Source organism: Coregonus clupeaformis, chromosome 4 (genome assembly GCF_020615455.1).
Source record: "Coregonus clupeaformis isolate EN_2021a chromosome 4, ASM2061545v1, whole genome shotgun sequence".
In the NCBI taxonomy this organism is placed as follows: Eukaryota; Metazoa; Chordata; class Actinopteri; order Salmoniformes; family Salmonidae; genus Coregonus; species Coregonus clupeaformis.
The window spans coordinates 7390703-7415011 of NC_059195.1; the positions used below are offsets into that span (position 1 = coordinate 7390703).

The window sequence follows — 24309 nt, forward strand, 5'->3', positions numbered from 1 at the left end:
CAGATGGACAGACGTGTTAAGAGCAAATTAGTTCCCCCTGCCTTTTAGATTGACGTACAGTACGTGCATGTGTGTGTATGTGTGTGTTTTTGTGTGCGTGTTTGTGCAACTGTGGATATGTTGTGTGTTTATGCATGTGTTTGTGTGTGTGTGTGTGTGTGCCAGTAGGCTATGCGTGCTAGCGCATATAGAAGAACTAAGCCTGGCTGTCCAAACTGAGTTTCTGTCTGTAAGGGGTGTCATTCATGTCAGTTGGATAGACCCATAACTCACTCTGAGAGTCTCTTTTCTGCTGCCTCGTTTGCTCAGCAATCAAGTTCCTTTTTCCTGCTCTCTCTGTGCAAGCTTTGATACAATACAAGGGATTTGTATACACTGTGTGTGATTGTGAGTGTGGTTAGGGGCTTTGTATTGTAGCTTGTGTGCACATACAGTGGCTTGCGAAAGTATTCACCCCCTTGGCATTTTTCCTATTATGTTGCCTTACAACCTGGAATTAAAATGGATTTTGGGGGGGTTTGTATCATTTGATTTACACAACATACCTACCACTTTGAAGATGCAAAATAATTTTTTGTAGAGCCACCTTTTGCAGCAATTACAGCTGCAAGTCTCTTGGGGTATGTCTCTATAAGCTTGGCACATCTAGCCACTGGGATTTTTGCCCATTCTTCAAGGCTCCTTCAAGTTGGATGGGTTCCGCTGGTGTACAGCAATCTTTAATTCATACCACAGATTCTCAATTGGATTGAGGGCTTTGACTAGGCCATTCCAAGACATTTCAATGTTTCCCTTTAAACCACTCGAGTGTTGCTTTAGCAGTATGCTTAGGGTCATTGTCCGGCTGGAAGGTGAACCTGCGTCCCAGTCTCAAATCTCTGCAAGACTGAAACAGGTTTCCCTCAAGAATTTCCCTGTATTTAGCGCCATCCATCATTCCTTCAATTCTGACCAGTTTCCCAGTCCCTGCCGATGAAAAACATCCCCACAGCATGATGCTGCCACCACCATGCTTCACTGTGGGGATGGTGTTCTCAGGGTGATGAGAGGTGTTGGGTTTGCGCCAGACATAGCGTTTTCCTTGATGGCCAAAAATCTCAATTTTATTCTCATCTGATCAGTAGTTCTTCCATATGTTTTGGGAGTCTCCCACATGCCTTTGGCGAACACCAAACGTGTTTGCTTATTTTTTTCTTTAAGCAATGGCACTTTTCTGGCCACTCTTCCGTAAAGCCCAGCTCTGTGGAGTGTACGGCTTAAAGTGGTCCTATGGACAGATACTCCAATCTCAGCTGTGGAGCTTTGCAGCTCCTTCAGGGTTATCTTTGGTCTCTTTGTTGCCTATCTGATTAATGCCCTCCTTGCCTGGTCCGTGAGTTTTGGTGGGCGGCCCTCTCTTGGCAGGTTTGTTGTGGTGCCATATTCTTTCCATTTTTTTTTTATAATGGATTTAATGGTGCTCGGTGGCATGTTCAAAGTTTCAGATATTTTTTTATAACCCAACCCTGATCTGTACTTCTCCACAACTTTGTCCCTGACCTGTTTGGCGAGCTTGTTGGTCTTCATGGTGCCGCTTGCTTGGTGGTGCCCCTTGCTTAGTGGTGTTGCAGACTCTGGGGCCTTTCAGAACAGGTGTATATATACTGAGATCATGTGACAGATCATGTGACACTTAGATTGCACACAGGTGGACTTTATTTAACTAATTATGTGACTTCTGAAGGTAATTGGTTGCACCAGATCTTATTTAGGGGCTTCATAGTAAAGGGGGTGAATACATATGCATGCACCACTTTTCCGTTATGTATTCTTTAGAAAAAAATGTAGCACTTTTTTTTTCATTTCACTTTTGGACTATTTTGTGTATGTCCATTACATGAAATCCAAATAAAAATCCATTTAAATTACAGGTTGTAATGCAACAAAATAGGAAAAACGCCAAGGGGGATGAATACTTTTCCAAGGCACTGTATCTCCTTCACTCTCTCTACCTCTGGAATTGTTGGGACTGGGAGGACAAATGTCCTGGTCCAACGTTGTCCAATTGTATTCTTTATAATTAATTAATTAATTAATATGCCATTTAGCAGACGCTTTTATCCAAAGCGACTTACAGTCATGCGTGCATACATTTTTTTTTTGTGTATGGGTGGTCCCGGGGATCGAACCCACTACCTTGGCATAACAAGCGCCGTGCTCTACCAGCTGAGCTACAGAGGACCACGTCTCACGTAAACGTAATCCTGTTTATATTGTGCATTAATAAATGTGCATATGTGTTTGTGTTCATAGGTGGACAGCGACACCATTTGGAACGAGGTCCACTCGTCCAGCGCAGCTCGTCTGGCTGTGGGCTCCGTCGTGGAGCTGGTCTTCAAAGTGGCAGCTGGAGAGCTCAAGGTTAGCTCCATGTCCCTCATCATGGCGCTGTCTGTCTGTCTGCCTGTCTGTCAAGCTGTCTGTCTGAATGTCTATATTACCAATGATAAAGCCATCTAGCAACTGACGCTAAATGCTAATGCTAGCCCATCTCAGGTGAATAGGTGGCAGAGTGGAGTGTTGATCATTAGACCGCATTAACGGTGCTAACGCTAGCCCCACTCAAGTTAATTAGGCACAGGGCTAGCGTAGCTTTATTCATTTAGCCTTGTTAGCCGTGCTCTCTCTTAACACCTCCAGACTCGGTAGGAATGCCCCCCGCCCCCTTCCCCACCGCAAAGCTCTCATTAGCACCTTTCAGACAGACACTCCTCCCCTCCTGCCCGCCTGCCTTCCTGTGTCTGTGGCCTCTCCTGGCAGCGCCCGACTGTCGTTTGAACCCCGCGGGGGGCGGCCTAGTGCGCGGGCATCGCTAACGCTAATAGTCCCCGCTAACACCCTGTCTTTATTAGTCTGCACACCATAGCCACCTGCGGCGCAGAGCTGGGTAAGGTAATTGAGACATGATAATTCCTCTCAGAGCTAAATTGCTAACGCTCGCACAGAGTTTCAGCTAGGATTTAGGGCTTCAACTAGCACATTCACTCTCCTTCTTGTTACAGTGGAATTGGAAGCATTAGTTAGGGGATGCAGTTAGTGCATACTGTAAAGTGGGCGTGATCTATTGTTATTTGAAGGTTGTTGTTTGGAATGTGTCTGTCTGATGAGTATGTATGCCATTTATTGAACAGCACTGGTTGTTGTTACTGAGATTTATTTACTTGTTTTATTCATTCATGGACTTGTTTGTTCATCCATTCATCTATTTATCATTCATCTTCATGGATTTATCGAGGACATGGCTCTCTTTCTAAGAATAATGACCTGAAATGATTCATGAAAATATGCCTGCACTCTACACAAGTGTTAGAGGTCACAGGAAGTGACCTCCTTGCCTCTTAACCCCATCTTAGCACACACACACATACACACACCCACACATACGTGCAAAAACACACACACACACACGTAACCCCAGGGGGGGAAACCAGACATAAACATCACCTGCCACCCTCTGGCCTGTCCAAGTCAGCATTGCATCTGCATCATCAATGTTTCTAAAATAGAACTCAATGGAATTCCATTAATCTCTTTAAATCACACACACTCGCTCTCTCACACACACACAGCTCTTTGAAAGCGGTCCCTATCGTCAGATGGGATCTGAGTTCCTTCTCTCCCTCTGCTAGAATAATATCCTCTGCGGCCAGGCGAGGTGGAGAGTAATCCACAGCAGCTGCCTCAACATCATTAGACTGGACTACAGGGACACAGGTCACTTCACCACGTACACATACCACAGTCAGTCAGGGCCCCCAAACACTGGGCGTCCCTACCAGTCCCCATATGTCCCCATATTACACCAGTCGGCGCGGGAGTCTCCCAGGTCCCCACATTAGCACAACATCCACGCCTCGCACTGCTGCTCCCAGCTGTCAGCCATACCTGTGTGTGTGTGTGTTTCAAGTTTCAAGATGTATTAGTCGTATGTACAAGATACACATGGTGTACACCGTCCAACGAAATGCTTACTTGCAGGTTCCTTCGCGACAATGCAACAACAATAAGAAATAACAAAAGATAAGAATATTAACATAAAGTAAATGGCTCAGTAGAATATAACAAACATTTTAGCGTGTGTGTGTCATCGGCAGTGTCTGACCCTCCGCACTGTAAATGGCAAAACAATTAAGTGTGAGCCCTAAGGGGATTTAGGGTCATAGAGGCAGAGAACTGAATACTGCATGGAGAAACTGGAATGTGTGTGTGTGTGCTGGTGTGTGTGTGTGTAAATAGGTATTTTCGTGTGTGTTTATGGGGTTATGTGTTTATCTGTGCTATTACAGTATGAGTGTCTGTCAGTCTTTGATTGATTAAGGCCTTATGGGTAACATGGCTCCCTCTTCTCTGATTGGCAGAACGGCTTTGCTGTAGTCCGGCCCCCTGGACACCACGCAGAGGAGAGCACACCTATGTAAGTCCCACCCCATTTATTTTTCTTCGTTCTCATTGGATCAGATCTTGTTGAAGTCATTACGAAACAGTATGAGATTTCGAGCAAAATCAAATTATCAGAACCCTAATCACAATACCTGTTGGACTCACTAAATGCATATTATTTCACTCCTCCCCCCTCTCTCTCATCACTCCATCACACAGGGGATTCTGTTACTTCAACTCAGTGGCCATCGCAGCTAAACTTCTGCAGCAGAGGCTCAGTGTCAATAAGATCCTGATTGTGGATTGGGTGAGTTCACCTTGGACTTCCTGTGCTTTCACACAGAATAAGGTGGGGCTCAGTCATTAGAGCATGGCGCTTGCAAGGGGGTAGTGGGTTCGATTCCCGCTGAGGCCACCCATACGTAAAATGTATGCACGCATGTCTTTAAGTCGCTTTGCATAAAATCGTCTGCTAAATGGCTTATATTATTATATGAAATAATGTGACCTATCTTTCTTAACATTTGTTAATGTTCTGCGTAGGGCCGTACCCGACCAAAACAAATCTTGGTCAACCGAGAGTCGCCTATTCTTTCGACCAATTGATTTGTTGAAATTCTTAAACTTGTATTTTTTCCTATATAAACACACCCTATGTGTTAATAAAATCAACTATATATAGGCTACTTAGCTTGTCTGATGCTTTAAGCACACTGTTATTCATTAATTAAGACATACAAATGACTAGAGGGAGCCAGAGATCAAGGTAGCCTAACTAGAAGAAAAAAACCTGTTCCCGACCCTCCAGCTGCTGCTGGCCTTCGCAGATTCTGCCATTAAACTCCTGAAGTTGCCGGTAATGGGCAATATCAGGGTCGGCAACCTTTTCCATTTGGAGTGCCAATTTATCTTACCATTTCTACCGATTTGCGTGCCAGTTATGATTTTCATATGCACATTTTCGTGGAACAGTTTCATTTCATTTATAATATAGTCTTTGTATCGCAAAATCATTATGTGCTTAATCAAAATTCTAAAAGTGATTTATATTGCCATTGGCAACTATGTAAAAATAGCCTACATAAAGCCAACAAATAAAAACATTGCAGCCTGCAGGTAGAAAATATCCTGATAAAAATAAATATCCTATAAATCACATTGGCTAAGCATGGCCTGTCTGCAAGGAACTTGAAACATTGTATCAACTATCAACTTGGTCTGGCCTGAAGCTTGTGCTAGCAAACTTGCAACATTGTATAAAATATTCTGGGCCCTCAGAGTTTCCCATGCCAGTGAGCTCAGGACAGACAGAGCTGTAGGCTATTTGCGCATGGGATAAGAAGTAATCAAGTAGGCCTATTTTATGATGTTTCCACCGGATCAGAGCATGACATTTTTTCCCCCTTTCACACACCAAGTGGTTATCGAAAGATTTTTCAAATAGGCTACATTGAGGAGCTATTGTCATCCTCAAAAACAGACTCCAGAGTGGTGGTGAGATAAGACAATCAGAAATGCTATCAGATCCCCAAATGGGCACATTTATAAGCCTACATTTGCGTGCAGGCCAGGTAGCCTAGGCCTACTTCTATGCGTAATCAGGTGCGCGTTCTTACTCAACATTGACAGTAGCACTACAAATAAAAGACAATGAATAAATTGACAACTGGTAAATGGAATGAAATAAACCAAAACTTGTTCCTCATACAGGGTATATGTTGGAACATTACTGCAGGGACTTGCTTCCATTCAGCCACAAGAACATTAGTGAGGTCGGACAATGAAGTTGGCATTCCAATTCATCCCAAAGGTGTTTGATGGATGCATAGAATCGTCTAGAATGTCAGTGTATGCTGTAGCGTTAAGATTTCCCTTCACTGGAACTAAGGGGCCTAGCCCGAACCATTATTCCTCCTCCACCAAACTTTACAGTTGGCACTATGCATTGGGGCAGGTAGCGTTCTCCTGGCATCCGCCAAACCCAGATTCGTCCGTCGGACTGCCAGATGGTGTTTCCACTGCTCCAGAGAACATGTTTCCACTGCTGCAGAGTCCAATGGTAGCAAGCTTTACACCACTCCAGCCGACGCTTGGCATTGCGCATGGTGATCTTAGGCTTGTGTGCAGCTGCTCGGCCATGGAAACCATTTCATGAAGCTCCCGACGAACAGTTCTTGTGCGGACGTTGCTTCCAGAGGCAGTTTGGAACTCAGTAGTGAGAGTTGCAACCGAGGACAGACGATTTTTACGTGCTACGCCCCGTTCTGTGAGCTTGTGTGGCTTACCACTTTGCGGCTGAGCCGTTGTTGCTCCTAGACGTTTCCACTTCACAATAACAGCACTTACAGTTGACTGGGGCAGCTCTAGCAGGGCAGAAATTTGACGAACTGACTTGTTGGAAAGGTGGCAACCTATACCATGTTGAAAGTCACTGAGCTCTTCAGTACGGCCATTCTACTGCCAATGTTTGTTTATGGAGATTGCATGACTGTGTGCTTGATTTTATACACCTGTCAGCAATGGGTAATAGCCGAATCCACTAATTTGAATGGGTGTCCACATACTTTTGTATATACAGTATAGTGTATATATATATTTGCTAACGCTCGAGTAAAAAACTCTTGGTCCACCAACAGCCTATCGATCAAACAATCGACCAGTCGACTAAATGGGGTCAGCCCTAGTTCTGCGAGTGTAATATAATGCTTTTACAGACCAAGTTATTCAGTGTCAACAAACAATACCTGTCTGTATAACATAATATGAGACATACGTCTGGCGTTAGAATCTGTCAAATTGATGTCAAAATAATCTTGGCGCCGAGAACCAAATCTTGCATGAGCGCTGGCCAGTGTTTCATCTGTCACACTGTGCGTCATGTCATTTATCAGTACGACACACATTTGTGTCAAAAAGCACACCTTATAAAGACAGTCACACTAGAGTATGTAGGTCAGAAACTGAAAGAGGAGCGTTTTTTTACATTTGAAAGGCCTGAAAATAGTCCCCATGCCCAGGAAGAGATGTGCATGTCATCATGGCTTATGGATGCTGCTGGGGTCGTTATACAGCTGGCCAAAGCCTTTGAAACCCTTTTCATTTCCTCCTGTCTGTCACTGAGAGAGATTTCTAAAGCTAGCCCTGTCATCCAGGGAGAAACGACCGCTTTTTTAGCTCGTCTTTTGTATTACAAAATGTCTCAATATAGAAACTTCTTAAGCAGTCCCGTCAAAAAATTGACACTTAGTTAGAAAATTACCTTCTTTAAAACTTGTCTTGTATGAGATAATGCCTCGATATAGAAGCTTAAGTCACTTTTTTATGTTTGACTATGTGGGAAGGTCTGCTGAAATGAAATGGAAAGTAAAAGATGTTGTCACCCAGCAATGAGATTTGTAAAACAGACTTAATCCAATTGTACGCCTAAAACACATGCAACCCTCTGAACTGGTCACAAAGGTTGTAGGATGTTAGATAGTGGCTAAGCACGACAGTGGATAGCATTATGCCCATCTGACGACTGATTCAAGGTTGATTTTGATGTTTAGCGCACAATGCTTATGGATAGGATTTGGATGTGGAGACCTGATCCTAAATCAGTTGTTAGTCAGAAAGTAACCATAGCCTGCCACTCTCCATGTCTGTCAGGATGTTCACCATGGAAATGGCACGCAACAGGCATTCTACAGCGACCCCAACATTCTCTATCTGTCACTCCATCGCTACGACGACGGCAACTTCTTCCCCGGCAGTGGAGCGCCTGATGAGGTCAGTGGCGGAGTGTGTGTGTGTGCGTGTGCAGTGTTTTCCCTATGATTGTTTTCAGCAGCGTTGGCAAAGTTAGCATTGGGGGGGAGAGAAATTGCAGTTTCAAAGCTAATTTCCTGCAATTCAACACTTTTTACCATGGGGCTAAGAGAACATGTTACAGTTTTAAAGCAAATTTCCTGTATGTCTACACATTTTGCCTTGGGGCTAAGAGAACATTTTACAGTTTAAAAGCAATTTTTTGGTATTTCTACAGATTTTGCAATGGGGTTGAGAGAACATTTTACAGTTTTAAAGCTAATTTCCTGTATTTAAAGCTAATTTCCTATATTTCTACACATTTTGCAATGGGGTTGAGAGAACATTTTACAGTTTTAAAACGAGTTTCCTGCAATTCTACACATTTTGTCACGGGCTGAGAGAAAAATGGCAGTTTCAAAGCTAATTTCCTGTAATTGTACACATTTTGCCAAGGCTTATGCCGTGTTCATATACTATTTGAGTGACTCAAACATTATAAGAAAATCAATGGGGGTCCCATGCCATGACATTTTTTTGTCTAGTTTTTATTTTGGTGATTGTATTATTTTTTATGAAAAATATATATTGCTCTATTATATTATCTACATACTTTATATCTGGTTTTAATCGTTTTACACTGAAAACATTTTACCAGCCCGAAAATGTATCTTCTGTTTTTTTTGCCGCTAAATGCATATAGGGGAAACACTGGTGTGTACAGTCGTGGTCAAACGTTTTGAGAATGACACAAATATTAATTTTCACAAAGTCTGCTGCCTCAGTTTTTAGGATGTCAATTTGCATATACTCCAGAATGTTATGAAGAGTGATCAGATGAATTGCAATTAATTGCAAAGTCCCTCTTTGCCATGAAAATGAACTTAATCCCCAAAAACATTTCCACTGCATTTCAGCCCCTGCCACAAAAGGGACCAGCTGACATCATGTCAGTGATTCTCTCGTTAACACAGGTGAGAGTGTTGACGAGGACAAGGCTGGAGATCACTCTGTCATGCTGATTGAGTTAGAATAACAGACTGGAAGCTTTAAAAGGAGGGTGGTGCTTGAAATCATTGTTCTTCCTTTGTTAACCATGGTTACGTGCAAGGAAACACGTGCCGTCATCATTGCTTTGCACAAAAAGGGCTTCACAGGCAAGGATATTGCTGCTAGTAAGATTGCACCTAAATCAACCATTTATCGGATCATCAAGAACTTCAAGAAGAGAAGTTCAATTGTTGTGAAGAAGGCTTCAAGGCGCCCAAGAAAGTCCTGCAAGCGCCAGGACCGTCTCCTAAAGTTGATTCAGCTGCGGGATCGGGGCACCACCAGTGCAGAGCTTGCTCAGGAATGGCAGCAGGCAGGTGTGAGTGCATCTGCACGCACAGTGAGGCAAAGACTTTTGGAGGATGGCCTGGTGTCAAGAAGGGCAGCGAGGAAGCCACTTCTCTCCAGGAAAAACATCAGGGACAGACTGATATTCTGCAAAAGGTACAGGGATTGGACTGCTGAGGACTGGGGTAAAGTCATTTTCTCTGATGAATCCCCTTTCCGATTGTTTGGGGCATCCGGAAAAAAGCTTGTCCGGAGAAGACAAGGTGAGCTCTACCATCAGTCCTGTGGTAGGTCCGAGTGGCGCAGTGGTCTAAGGCACTGCATCGCAGTGCTAGCTGTGCCACTAGAGATCCTGGTTCGAATCCAGGCTCTGTCGTAGCTGGCCGTGACCGGGAGACCCATGGGGCGGCGCACAACTGGCCCAGCGTCGTCCAGGGTAGGGGAGGGAACGGCTGGCAGGGATGTAGCTCAGTTGGTAGAGCATGGCGTTTGCAACGCCAGGGTTGTGGGTTCATTTCCCACGGGGGGCCAGTATAAAAAAATTATAATAACAAAAAAAAAATATGTAATGTATGCACTCACTAACTGTAAGTTGCTCTGGATAAGAGCGTCTGCTAAAAGACTAAAATGTAATGTAATGTGTCATGCCAACAGTAAAGCATCCTGAGACCATTCATGTGTGGGGTTGCTTCTCAGCCAATTTTGCCTAAGAACACAGCCATGAATAAAGAATGGTACCAACACATCCTCCGAGAGCAACTTCTCCCAACCATCCAAGAACAGTTTGGTGACGACCAATGCCTTTTCCAGCATGATGGAACACCTTGCCATAAGGCAAAAGTGATAACTAAGTGGCTCGGGGAACAAAACATCAACATTTTGGGTCCGTGGCCATGAAACTCCCCAGACCCACAAATTCTGACAAACTCCAAGCATTGATTATGCAAGAATGGGCTGCCATCAGTCAGGATGTGGCCCAGAAGTTAATTGACAGCATGCCAGGGCGGATTGCAGAGGTCTTGAAAAAGAAGGGTCAACACTGCAAATATTGACTCTTTGCATAAACTTAATGTAATTGTCAATAAAAGCCTTTGACACTTATGGAATGCTTGTAATTATACTTCAGTATACCATAGTAACATCTGACAAAAATATCTCATAACACTGAAGCAGCAAACTTTGTGAAGACCAATACTTGTGTCTTTCTCAACATTTTTGACCACGACTGTATGTGTTCCACTTTGAGAAGCTCTTACTGTTCTTCACATCACTGTCACACATAGACAGATACTGGTAGCTCATCTCCCTGCACAGTGTGTAGGATCTCAACACCAATGCTTTCCTCTTGTTAATGAAAAACGATTTACTGAAGAGTAGGGTTCCAAAATTCTGGTCACTTTCCCCAAATTCCCTGGTTTTCCTATTTCTGGATGGAGGATTTCCGGCATATTCCCTCCTGATTCTGGGATATTCCAATGGGATTTCTGGAAAACCTTGGAATATTTTTTGTTATAGCATTTTTGCCAATTGATGACCACTCACTAAGTTGAACACTGATCATCAAAGTAAATGGTGGCTGTTTTTCACCATTCAGTCAAACACTGGGCACTATACTTTCTGCCTTCCCTGGCTCGATAACTAATAATGACCAGAAAATAGAATTTTGGAAATGTTCCTGTTATTCACAGTCAAATTGGCAACATAAAGAAAACTCAATTGTTGTTGGCTCTCCCCTGGTAATTGCTACAATATTGACAGTAGTCCAATTGTAATATTTCCTAATACATGTTTCTTAATGATGAGGCCAACCGGCACTTACAGTGCATTCGGAAAGTATGCAGACCCCTTGACTTTTTCCACGTTTTGTTACGTTACAGCCTTATTCTAAAATTGATTAAATTGTTTTTTTTTCCATCATCAATCTACACACAATACCCCATAATGACAAAGCAAAAACAGGTTTTTAGAATTTTTTTCAAATGTATTAAAATAAAAATTCACCGAAATATCACATTTACATAAGTATTCAGACCCTTTACTCAGTACTTTGTTGAACCACCTTTGGCAGCGATTACAGCCTCGAGTCTTCTTGGGTATGACGCTACAAGCTTGGCATACCTGTATTTGGGGAGTTTCTCACATTCTTCTCTGCAGATCCTCTCAAGCTCTGTCAGGTTGGATGGGGAGCGTCGCTGCACAGCTATTTTCAAGTCTCTCCAGAGATGTTCGATCAGGTTCAAGTCCGGGCTCTGGCTGGGCCACTCAATTCAGAGACTTGTCCCGAAGCCACTCCTGCGTTGTCTTGGCTGTGTGCTTAGGGTCGTTTTCCTGTTGGAAGGTGAACCATCGCCCCAGTCTGAGGTCCTGAGCACTCTGGAGCAGGTTTTCATCAAGGATCTCTCTGTATTTTGCTCCATTCATCATTCCCTCGATCCTGACTAGTCTCCCAGTCCCTGCCACTGAAAAACATCCCCATAGCATAATGCTGCCACCACCATGCTTCACCATAGGTATGGTGCCAGGTTTCCTCCTGACGTGACGCTTGGCATTCAGGCCAAAGAGTTCAATCTTAGTTTTATCAGAACAGATCATCTTTTTTCTCATGGTCTGAGAGTCCTTTAGGTGCCTTTTGGCAAACTCCAAGCGGACTGTCATGTGCCTTTTACTGAGGAGTGGCTTCTGTCTGGCCACTCTACCATAAAGGCCTGATTGGTGGAGTGCTGCAGAAATGGTTGACCTTCTGGAACTCTGGAGCTCTGTCAGAGTGACCATCGGGTTCTTGGTCACCTCCCTGACCAAGGCTCTTCTCCCCCGATTGCTCAGTTTGGCCGGGTGGCCAACTTTAGAAAGAGTCTTGGTGGTTCCAAACTTCTTCCATTTAAGAATGATGGGGGTCAATGTGTTCTTTGGGGCCTTCAATGCTGCAGAGAAAAATTGGTACCTTCCCCAGATCTGTGCTTTGACACAATCCTGTCTCTGAGCTCTACGGACAATTCCTTTGACCTCATGGCTTGGTTTTTGCTCTGACATGCACTGTCAAATGTGGGACCTAATATAGACAGGTGTGTGCCTTTCCAAATCATGTCCAATCAATTGAATTTACCACAGGTGGAATCCAATCAAGTTGTAGAAACATCTCAAAGATGATAAATGGAAACAGGATGCACCTGAGGTCAATTTTGAGTCTCATAGCAAAGGGTCTGAATACTTATGTAAATAAGGTATTTCTGTTTTTTTATTTGTAATACATTTCCAAAAAAATCTTAAAACCTGTTTTGGCTTTGTCATTATAGGGTATTGTGTGTAGAGTTATGAAAACATTAACAATAATAATCAAGTTTAGGAGAAGGCTGTAACGTAACAAAATGTGGAAAAAGTCAAGGGGTCTGAATACTTTCCGAATGCACTGTAGTTCAGATTATTGTTGTTGTTTGTAAAATGCCCAGATCTATTGTAAAAGTATGTGTGCGTGTGCTTGTGCGTGTGCGTGTGTGTGTGTGTGTGTGTGCTTGTGTGTGTACTTGTGTGTGTGTGTGTGTGTGCTCTTGCCTGGCAGCTGTAATCTGACCTTTGACAGGTAAATGGCAGGAATCCCAGCAGTCTTTTCCTAGAAATACTACATATATTACTAGAAAGGGCTTTGATATGGTCAATCAATGTTCAGATGTTTTAGTGTATGTGTGTGTGTAATTTTGCGAGTGTGTGCCTGTTGTGTGTGTTTGCGCGACCAACCTATGTTGCGTTTTGTGTGTTGTAGGTGGGCACTGGGGCAGGCATGGGCTTCAATGTGAACATGGCTTTCACCGGGGGACTAGAACCACCCATGGGAGACGCAGAGTACCTGGCTGCCTTCAGGTAACACACAAACACGGACTAGCTACCACAGAGTATGATGACGTTTCTTTACGCTGGGAACACCAGTGCAAGAAAACAAAAGAGTGAAAAATTGAGAAAATTAGGGGCCTGTTTAGTGGTGAATTTACAGCGGTGGGGGTTGGCTGTTGGAGTGTAGAGTGCTTAGGGAGCACTTGTATGAGGAGAGGGTTGTATTTCAACAGGCTGAAGGTCCCAGTGGTCTGTCTGTCCTGACAGTTCCCAGCTCTGGAACCATATACAGTGGGGTTCTAAATAATTGACAGCCTTGATAAAGATGAGCAATAATGACTGAATAAAATAAATTATTCAAATACTGAGCTATATTGACAATATCAGAATAATGAGAATGTGTTTTTAAACACTTCCACATTAATGTTACGGATAATCCTGAATTAATCTACATTAATGTGGATGCTACAAAGTTACAGAGGGTCAAAGATCATACCCCCAAGACATGCTAACCGCTCACCATTACCAATAACAGGGGAGGTTAGCATGTCTTCTACATTAATGTAGAAGTGTTTAGAAACATATTCTATTCTTATTTATAATAACATTTACTAGGCTTAGTCTGTAAGACAGGCATGCTGCCTCTGACAGGGGAGAGAAACAGGCCTTCTCTAATTCTGTAGCCTACTAGACAAGATGGCGTATTGAATACACAGCGGTAAAAATCACCTCAAAACAAAAACATAATATTCAATATCAGTAAGTTAGACTAAATATTAGCACTTCATATATTTGAGGGTAATAACATTCAATCTGGATAATAACACAAAAGAAATGATAAGGCTAGAGAAATGTATTGACAAATATTACAACAACACGCAACACCCAAACATGACGGAAGATAAACGAGGAGAATCAATCTCCAAGAGAAAACTTGACTCGTCGACTGATACAGATGATTTATGCTTTTCACCACTGGGACTGGTAAGTGTGAAAAGCGACCTGTTGAAGTCGATAAATGACAAACTGGGCATACTAGAGTTGGTCAGTAATGATGTAAAAGAGTTGAAGGCGAGTCTTGAAATGAGTGATGGAAAAGCTGCGATAAAGGAGAAAGATACTAAAAGGGACAGTCACTAAATAGAAATGGACGTTAAGGAACTTAAAAAGGATAACAACTTTCTGAGATAAGCCTTACCAGACATGCAAACTAGATCGATGAGAGAAAATCTAGTACTTACGGGTATCCAGGAAAAAGAGGGAGAGGTAACCGAGACTATTGTGAAGGACTTCTTTCTAACAGCGCTTCAAATCCCACTCGAGGCTGTCGATAAAATCCAACTCGAACGTGTACACCGTTTCGGACAAAGAGGACAGAGATATGAGCGTCCAATCGTTAAAGTAATGGTAAAAAGCCTAGGTAAAAGACTTGCTGGCACCAAAATAGGAATGGATGATCAGTTCCTGAGGGAGATTGCAGAACGGCGCAAAGTTCTGTACCCAATCTTCAAGGAAAATAGATTAAAAGGGAAGCGTGTTGCTCTCGTTGTCGATAAACTGTATATTGACAACCAAATGTACCGCGACACAAAGACTACTCCATGGCTATTCTGAAAGTTCTAATAGAGTCGAATAATGGAGCACCCAATACTAGCCATGGTAGGGATTGTAATAATAAAGCACATTTATAGTATGTATAGTATTTTATAAAAGGATAAAACGGTATTACAAGAAAAGATCATAAGCAAAATAATACATCTTCAAATACAGCTAATTAGAACACCTGTACTCAATCAACATAGTGGAGATAAAAACATAGCGAACAGAAGACATAGAAGGCACAGTATGTGGGTATGTGTCGATGAATTGTGATGGAAGGTGTGGTGTGCGTTTTTGTGTTTGAATAAGTGTGGCGTTAAGTGAGTGAGAAAGGAAATGGTTGCATATCCCAGAACCAACGTGTGTCTGTGAGCAGGGGTTGTGAGAGAGAGCTTTCAATTTTGTGCAGATGAGGGATATACATTTTAAAATATAGTATATATCTAATCTATTTTTTTATTGTCCTATTATGATGGAACGATCCCCAACCCTATATCCTAGACACCCACCTGAGCGACCCATACACCAAAGAGAAGTCCCCATCTGTTTTATGGACCTGCTGTGAGTTGCCTATATGCAGCCTAAACAGAAAAATAAATGCGGTCAGAGACCTACTTGAGCAGCACCGCCACCTCAAGATTCTGACCCTGCCTGGCAGGGTTTGTCCTACAAAGCCAGAGCCCCCTGATGGGAGAGCATAATATACAAGGAAATTCTCAAAGCTGCTAATGAGAACCTTGATGACCTTGTACCTAGCCGGTGGGGATTCCAGTGGGGTACCCCCACCCAGGTAGTGGCAGTGCTGGCAACACTGGCTGCAGTAACCCATGGGGAGAGGGTCACACTCGGACAATCAGAGAGGGGGCTTATTATTGTGGCCCAAGTGGCACAAAATAATCAAAGGTCTGACTGCACGGAGATGCTTGGGGGAAATGGTTACAACGGGGTACCAGAGTGTTTGTGTCTCAGGTGAAGAGGGTGGATCTGATCTCCATCACCTAGGACTTGACATAGATTAAATAGATTAATCAAATCTTACATTGTTGTCCATTTTTGCTCAATCTTGCATGCTTTCTCAAACAGCTGTAACTGTATATGCATTTGTAAATCAGGTCCTTTCTTGAGTTGGGCTCTGGGATGTAACAACCGTTGAGCATCTGATCTTCTGGTTGATTGTGGAGGAAAGGGGTTGAGTGTGTTAGAGTACAGTGAGGGAATTAAGTATTTGATCCCCTGCTGATTTTGTATGTTTGCCCACTGACAAAGACATGATGAGTCTATGATTTTAATGGTAGGTTTATTTGAACAGTGAGAGACAGAATAACAACAAAAAAATCCAGAAAAACGCATGTCAAAAATGTTATAAATTGATTTGCATTTTAATGAGGGAAATAAGTATTTGACCCCTCTGCAAAAAATGACTTAGTACTTGGTGGTGAAACCCTTGTTGGCAATCACAGATGTCAGACGTTTCTTGTAGTTGGCCACCAGGTTTACACACATCTCAGGAGGGATTTTGTCCCACTCCTCTTTGCAGATCTTCTCCAAGTCAGTAAGGTTTCGAGGCTGATGTTTGGCAACTCAAACCTTCAGCTCCCTCCACAGATATTCTGTAGGATTAAGGTCTGGAGACTGGCTAGGCCACTCCAGGACCTTAATGTGTGTCACGGTTTCGGCCGAGGCTGCCTCTCTTCCTTGCTCGGGCAGGCTTCGGCGTTCGTTGTCTCCGGAATACTAGCTGCCACCGTTGCATGTTTCTATGTTCGTTTGCTTTTGTCTAATTGTTGTCACACCTGTTTTCGTTTAGTGTATTAGTGTCCTATAAGTTCTCCTTGGGTTTGTGTTAGTGTTGTGTGTGATTATTTTCACTGTCGTGCTTTGTTGCTGGATGTATTTACTACTTGCTCGGTAGAGCTGTCCTCCATAGTTTGGAGAGTTTTGTCGCACCTGTTTGTGCGCCCGTTTTGTTTCGCCTGCTTGCTGAGTTTCGCCTTCGGGCTATTTAGTGCTTGCACGGTTAGAGATTTCACTAAAGTCTTTGGAACTATACTTCTGCGTCCTGCGCCTGATTCCACCACCACACCCACTTACAACATCCTTGACAGAATCACACACCTTTAAATGGAATCAGCAGGAGCCGAAGCAGCGCAGGCGACGCTGGAGGACAGGGTCCGCCAGCAAGATGACCAGATCCTGCGGATGGGGTCCGCACTGCAGGAGGTGATCACCACCATCAGAGGCTGGGAGACCCGAGGGACACCTCCACTACCATCGTCCCTGCCCGCGCCATCGGCAAGTCAGCCTCTTCCCGCTCCGGAACCCAGAGGAGTTCGACTCTCGCTCCCGAGGGCCTACGATGGGACCGCTGCCGGGTGTCAGGGATTCCTTCTTCAGGTGGAGCTTTACCTGGCCACCGTGCACCCGGCGCCCCTCGGGGCACGAGAGCGTGTCCGCCCTGATCTCCTGCCTTTCCGGTAAAGCGTTGGAATGGGCCAACGCAGAGTGGAGGAGAATAGACGCTAACACCATCACCTACGACGAGTTCTCCCGCCGCTTCAGGGCGGTGTTTGACCATCCCCCCGAGGGGAAAGCGCGGGGGAGCGTCTGTTCGGCCTCCGGCAGGGGAGGAGGAGTGCCCAGGAGTTCGCCTTAGAATTCCGCACTCTAGCGGCGGATGCAGGGTGGAATGAGCGGGCCCTCATCGATCACTATCGATGTAGTCTACGTGAGGACGTCCGTAGGGAGCTGGCCTGTAGGGACACCAGTCTCTCGTTCGACCAGTTGGTCGACATGTCCATCAGGCTGGATACCCTGCTAGCTACCCGCGGACGTCCCGAGGGGGTCCGTCCATTTCACCCTCCAGCGCTTCCGAGCCGTGCCCCATGGAGCTCGGTGGCGCTGGCGCTAGGGAGAGGAGGGGTCGGAATACGAGGGGGTCCATCTCCTGCACCAACTGTGGTCGGGGAGGACACACCGCTGCTAGGTGCTGGGGATGGCCTCCTAGGGGGAAGACGACAGGTCCCGCACTGGGGAGTCCTTCCAGGTGAGTAGGCGCCCCACTCACCCAGAGCTCTCTGTTGCACACTTTTGTATACCTGTGCGTTTTCCACAGGTAGCACCTCATTCCCAGCATAAGGCGCTGGTAGATTCAGGCGCGGCTGGGAATTTTGTTGATAAGCAATTTTGTTTAGCCTTAGGGATTCCCCTTCTACCTGTTGACGTTCCTTTCCCCGTTCATGCCCTAGATAGCCGTCCGTTGGGTGCGGGCTTGATCAGGGAGGTTACAGCGCCACTTAGGATGTGTGCGCAGGGGGTCATCAGGAGATGATCCAGCTATTTCTGATCGACTCGCCTGCGTATCCGGTGGTGCTGGGCATGCCCTGGTTGAGTACCCATAACCCATCTATTTCGTGGCAGGAGAGGGCTCTGATGGAGTGGTCTGCCCAGTGTGTGGGTCGATGTTTAGGCGTTTCGTAGGGGCTACCTCGGTGGAGAGTCCAAACCAGGTGCCCGCATTGCACGTTCCCCCTGAGTATGGGGATTTGGCTATTGCGTTTAGTAAGTCGAGGGCGACGCAGTTGCCGCCCCATAGGCAGGGAGATTGTGCGATAGACCTCCAGGCAGGAGCTGCGCTCCCACGGAGCCATGTGTATCCTCTGTCTCAGGAGGAGAAGAAAGCTATGGAGACTTACATAGACGAATCTCTGAGACAAGGATACATACGGCCTTCCACTTCCCCTGCGTCCTCGAGTTTCTTTTTGTGAAGAAAAAGGATGGTGGGTTACGCCCGTGCATCGATTACCGTGGTCTCAATCAGATCACGGTGAAGTACAGTTATCCACTCCCGCTGATTGCGACCATGACTGAGTCATTGCATGGGGCGCGCTTTCTTCACTAAATTAGATCTCAGGAGCGCGTACAACTTAGTGCGCATCAGGGAGGGCGATGAATGGAAGACAGCCTTTAGTACCACCTCGGGCCATTACGAGTATCTTGTCATGCCATACGGGTTGATGAACGCTCCGTCAGTTTTCCAATCATTCGTGGATGAGATCTTCAGGGACATGCAGGGGCAGGGGGTGGTTGTGTACATAGATGACATTCTCGTGTACTCGCCTACCCGAGTCGAGCATGTGGCCCTGGTGCGCAGAGTGTTGCGGAGGCTGGTGGAGCACGACCTGTATGTCAAGGCAGAGAAGTGTCTGTTTTTCGAGGAGTCGGTCTCCTTTTTTGGGGGTATCAGTTGTCTGCGTCAGGGGTGAAGATGGAGGTAGACCGGGTGTCAGCCGTGCGTAATTGGCAAACACCAACCACTGTGAAGGAGGTGCAGCAGTTTTTGGGGTTTGCGAATTACTACCGGAGGTTTATCCGGGGGTTTTGGACAGGTGGCAGCTCCCATCACGTCTCTTTTGAAGGGGGGTCCGGTGCGTCTGCAGTGGTCTGCCGAGGCGGACAGGGCGTTTGGGAGGCTGAAGGACCTGTTTACCTCGGCCCCGGTGCTGGCGCATCCGGATCCCTCTTTGCCATTTCAGGTAGAGGTGGACGCGTCAGAGGCCGGTATAGGAGCCGTGCTTTCGCAACGGTCCGGCGCGCCACCTAAACTCTGCCCCTGTGCTTTTATTCCAAGAAGCTCAGTCCGGCGGAGCGAAACTATGACGTAGGGGACAGGGAGCTGTTAGCCGTGGTACAGGCCCTAAAGGTGTGGAGGCACTGGCTTGAGGGGGCTCAACACCCTTTCCTCATTTTGACGGACCACCGTAACCTGGAGTACATCCGGGCAGCGAGGAGGCTGAACCCTCGCCAGGCGAGGTGGAATATGTTTTTGACCCGGTTCACATTCAAGATCACGTACATCCCTGGGTCACAGAATGGTAAGGCAGACGCACTGTCTCGGCGGTATGACACGGAGGAGAGGTCCGTGGAGCCCACTCCCATACTGCCGGAGTCGTGTCTGGTGGCACCGGTAGTGTGGGAGGTCGATGCTGAACTCGAGCGAAGCGTTACGCACCGACCCTAGTCCACCTCAATGCCCGGAGGGTCGGAAGTACGTTCCGCTCGAGGTTCGGGATCGATTGATCTATTGGGCTCACACGTCACCCTCCTCTGGACACCCTGGTATCGGCCGGACAGTGCACTGTCTTAGTGCCAAGTACTGGTGGCCCACGTTGGCGCAGGGATGTGAGGGTTTATGTTTCCTCCTGCTCGGTGTGCGCCCAGTGTAAGGCGCCTAGACATCTGCCTAGGGGTAAGTTACTACCCCTGCCCGTTCCACAACGACCATGGTCTCACCTCTCGGTGGATTTCCTAACTGACCTTCCTCCTTCACAGGGGAATACCACTATACTGGTCGTTGTGGACCGGTTTTCTAAGGCCTGTCGTTTGCTCCCCATGCCGGGCCTTCCTACTGCCCTGCAAACCGCCGAAGCACTATTCACCCATGTGTTCCGCACTACGGGTACCCGAGGATATTGTGTCTGATCGAGGTCCCCAATTTACCTCCAGAGTCTGGAGAGCTTTTATGGAGCGATTGGGGGTCTCGGTGAGCCTCACCTCGGGTTACCACCCGGAGAGTAATGGGCAGGTGGAACGTGTGAACCAGGATGTGGGTAGGTTTCTTAGAACATACTGCCAGGACCGGCCAGAGGAGTGGGCAAGGTACGTTCCCTGGGCCGAAATGGCCCAGAATTCCCTACGCCATTCCTCCACTAACCTAACCCCTTTCCAATGTGTGTTAGGTTACCAGCCGGTTCTGGCACCTTGGCAGCAGAGCCAGATCGAGGCTCCTGCGGTGGATGAGTGGGTGCGGCGCTCGGAGGAGACATGGAACGCTGCACACGTCCACCTGCAGCGGGCCCTCCGGGCGTCATAAGGCGAGCGCCGATCTCCACCGCAGTGAGGGACCGGTGTACGCACCTGGTGATCGAGTCTGGCTCTCTACCAGAAACCTGCCCCTCCGCCTGCCCTGTCGGAAACTGGGTCGGCGGTTTGTAGGGCCATTTAAAGTCCTGAGAAGGTTGAACGAGATGTGTTACAAATTACAACTACCTGTTGAATATAAAAGTATTAACCCCTGCGTTCCATGTGTCTCTTCTCAGGCCGGTGGTAGCTGGCCCACTCCAAGAAAGTGAGATCAGGGGAGACTCCTCCGCCCCCATTGGACATCGAGGGGCACCGGCGTACTCCGTGCGGTCCATCTTGGATTCGAGACGTCGGATGGGGGTCTCCAATATCTAGTGGAGTGGGAGGGGTACGGCCCGGAGGAGCGGTGCTGGGTGCCAAGGAGGGACATTTTGGACCCGTTCTCTCCTGACGGAATTCCATCGTGGGCACCCGACGCATCCTGCTCCGCGTCCTCCTGGTCGTCCCCGAGGCCGGGAGTCGGCGCACGTCTGGAGCCGCGCGTCAAGGGGGGTACTGTCACGGTTTCGGCCGAGGCTGCCTCTCTTCCTTGCTCGGGCAGGCTTCGGCGTTCGTTGTCTCCGAATACTAGCTGCCACCGTTGCATGTTTCTATGTTCGTTTGCTTTTGTCTAATTGTTGTCACACCTGTTTTCGTTTAGTGTATTAGTGTCCTATAAGTTCTCCTTGGGTTTGTGTTAGTGTTGTGTGTGATTGTTTTCACTGTCGTGCTTTGTTGCTGGATGTAGTTACTACTTGCTCGGTAGAGCTGTCCTCCATAGTTTGGAGAGTTTTGTCGCACCTGTTTGTGCGCCCGTTTTGTTTCGCCTGCGCGCGGAGTTTCGCCTTCGGGCTATTTAGTGCTTGCACGGTTAGAGATTTCACTAAAGTCTTTGGAACTATACTTCTGCGTCCTGCGCCTGATTCCACCACCACACCCACTTACAACATCCTTGACAATGTGCTTCTTCTTGAGACACTCCTTTGTTGCCTTGGCCGTGTGTTTTCGGTCAATGTCATGCTGGAATACCCATCCACGACCCATTTTCAATGCCCTGACTGAGGGAAGGAGGTTCTCACCCAAGATTTGATGGTACATGGCCCCGTCCATCATCCCTTTGATGCGGTGAAGTTGTCCTGTCCCCTTAGCAGAAAAACACCCCCAAAGCATAATGTTTCCACCTCCATGTTTGACGGTAGGGATGGTGTTCTTGGGGTCATAGGCAGCATTCCTCCTCCTCCAAACACGGCGAGTTGAGTTGATGCCAAAGAGCTCGATTTTGGTCTCATCTGACCACAACACTTTCACCCAAATCTCCTCTGAATCATTCAGATGTTCATTTGCAAACTTCAGACAGGCCTGTATATGTGCTTTCTTGAGCAGGGGGACCTTGCGGACGCTGCAGGATTTCAGTCCTTCACAGCGTAGTGTGTTACCAATTGATTATGGTCCCAGCTGCCTTGAGATCATTGACAAGATCCTCCCGTGTAGTTCTGGCCTGATTCCTCACCGTTCTCATAATCATTGCAACTACACGAGGTGAGATCTTGCATGGAGCCCCAGGCCGAGGGAGATTGACAGGTCTTTTGTGTTTCTTCCATTTGCGAATAATCGCACCAACTGTTGTCACCTTCTCACCAAGCTGCTTGGCGATGGTCTTGTAGCCCATTCCAGCCTTGTGTAGGTCTACAATCTTTTCCCTGACATCCTTGGAGAGCTCTTTGGTCTTGGCCATGGTGGAGAGTTTGGAATCTGATTGATTGATTTTTTCTGTGGACAGGTGCCTTTTATACAGGTAACAAGCTGAGATTAGGACCACTCCCTTTAAAAGTGTGCTCCTAATCTCAACTCGTTACCAGTATAAAAGACACCTGGGAGCCAGAAATCTTTCTGATTGAGAGGGGGTCAAATACAGTGGGGAAAAAAAGTATTTAGTCAGCCACCAATTGTGCAAGTTCTCCCACTTAAAAAGATGAGAGAGGCCTGTAATTTTCATCATATGTACACGTCAACTATGACAGACACAGAGAAAAAAATATCCAGAAAATCACATTGTAGGATTTTTTATGAATTTATTTGCAAATTATGGTGGAAAATAAGTATTTGGTCACCTACAAACAAGCAAGATTTCTGGCTCTCACAGACCTGTAACTTCTTCTTTAAGAGGCTCCTCTGTCCTCCACTCGTTACCTGTATTAATGGCACCTGTTTGAACTTGTTATCAGTATAAAAGACACCTGTCCACAACCTCAAACAGTCACACTCCAAACTCCACTATTGCCAAGACCAAAGAGCTGTCAAAGGACACCAGAAACAAAATTGTAGACCTGCACCAGGCTGGGAAGACTGAATATGCAATAGGTAAGCAGCTTGGTTTGAAGATATCAACTGTGGGAGCAATTATTAGGAAATGGAAGACATACAAGACCACTGATAATCTCCCTTGATCTGGGGCTCCACGCAAGATCTCACCCCGTGGGGTCAAAATGATCACAAGAACGGTGAGCAAAAATCCCAGAACCACACGGGGGGACCTAGTGAATGACCTGCAGAGAGCTGGGACCAAAGTAACAAAGCCTACCATCAGTAACACACTACGCCGCCAGGGACTCAAATCCTGCAGTGCGAGACGTGTCCCCCTGCTTAAGCCAGTACATGTCCAGGCCCGTCTGAAGTTTGCTAGAGTGCATTTGGATGATTCAGAAGAGGATTGGGAGAATGTCATATGGTCAGATGAAACCAAAATATAACTTTTTGGTAAAAACTTGTCGTGTTTGGAGGACAAAGAATGCTGAGTTGCATCCAATGAACACCATACCTACTGTGAAGCATGGGGGTGGAAACATCATGCTTTGGGGCTGTTTTTCTGCAAAGGGACCAGGACGACTGATCCGTGTAAAGGAAAGAATGAATGGGGACATGTATCGTGAGATTTTGAGTGAAAACCTCCTTCCATCAGCAAGGGCATTGAAGATGAAACGTGGCTGGGTCTTTCACCATGACAATGATCCCAAACACACCGCCCGGGCAACGAAGGAGTGGCTTCGTAAGAAGCATTTCAAGGTCCCGGAGTGGCCTAGCCAGTCTCCAGATCTCAACCCCATAGAAAATCTTTGGAGGGAGTTGAAAGTCTGTGTTGCCCAGCGACAGTCCCAAAACATCACTGCTCTAGAGGAGATCTACATGGTGTAATGGGCCAAAATACCAGCAACAGTGTGTGAAAACCTTGTGAAGACTTACAGAAAACGTTTGACCTGTGTCATTGCCAACAAAGGGTATATAACAAAGTATTGAGAAACTTTTGTTATTGACCAAATACTTATTTTCCACCATAATTTGCAAATAAATTCATTAAAAATCCTACAATGTGATTTTCTGGATTTTTTTTCTCATTTGTCTGTCATAGTTGACATGTACCTATGATGAAAATTATAGGCCTCTCTC

The 24309-nt window shown here is 46.1% G+C and overlaps 1 protein-coding gene across 3 annotated transcripts in view; it reads left to right on the top strand.

Moving 5' to 3' along the window:
* The window catches only part of hdac4 (histone deacetylase 4), a 198068-nt gene that overhangs the window by 117832 nt on the left and 55927 nt on the right, over positions 1 to 24309 (top strand). For all 3 annotated transcript variants that reach the window (XM_041862710.1, XM_041862719.1, XM_041862726.1), the window contains exons 16-20: positions 2293 to 2400; positions 4398 to 4453; positions 4639 to 4726; positions 8068 to 8187; positions 13301 to 13398. In XM_041862710.1, coding sequence (XP_041718644.1) covers positions 2293 to 2400; positions 4398 to 4453; positions 4639 to 4726; positions 8068 to 8187; positions 13301 to 13398 — 470 coding nt within the window. The remainder of the gene's footprint in view (positions 1 to 2292; positions 2401 to 4397; positions 4454 to 4638; positions 4727 to 8067; positions 8188 to 13300; positions 13399 to 24309) is intronic.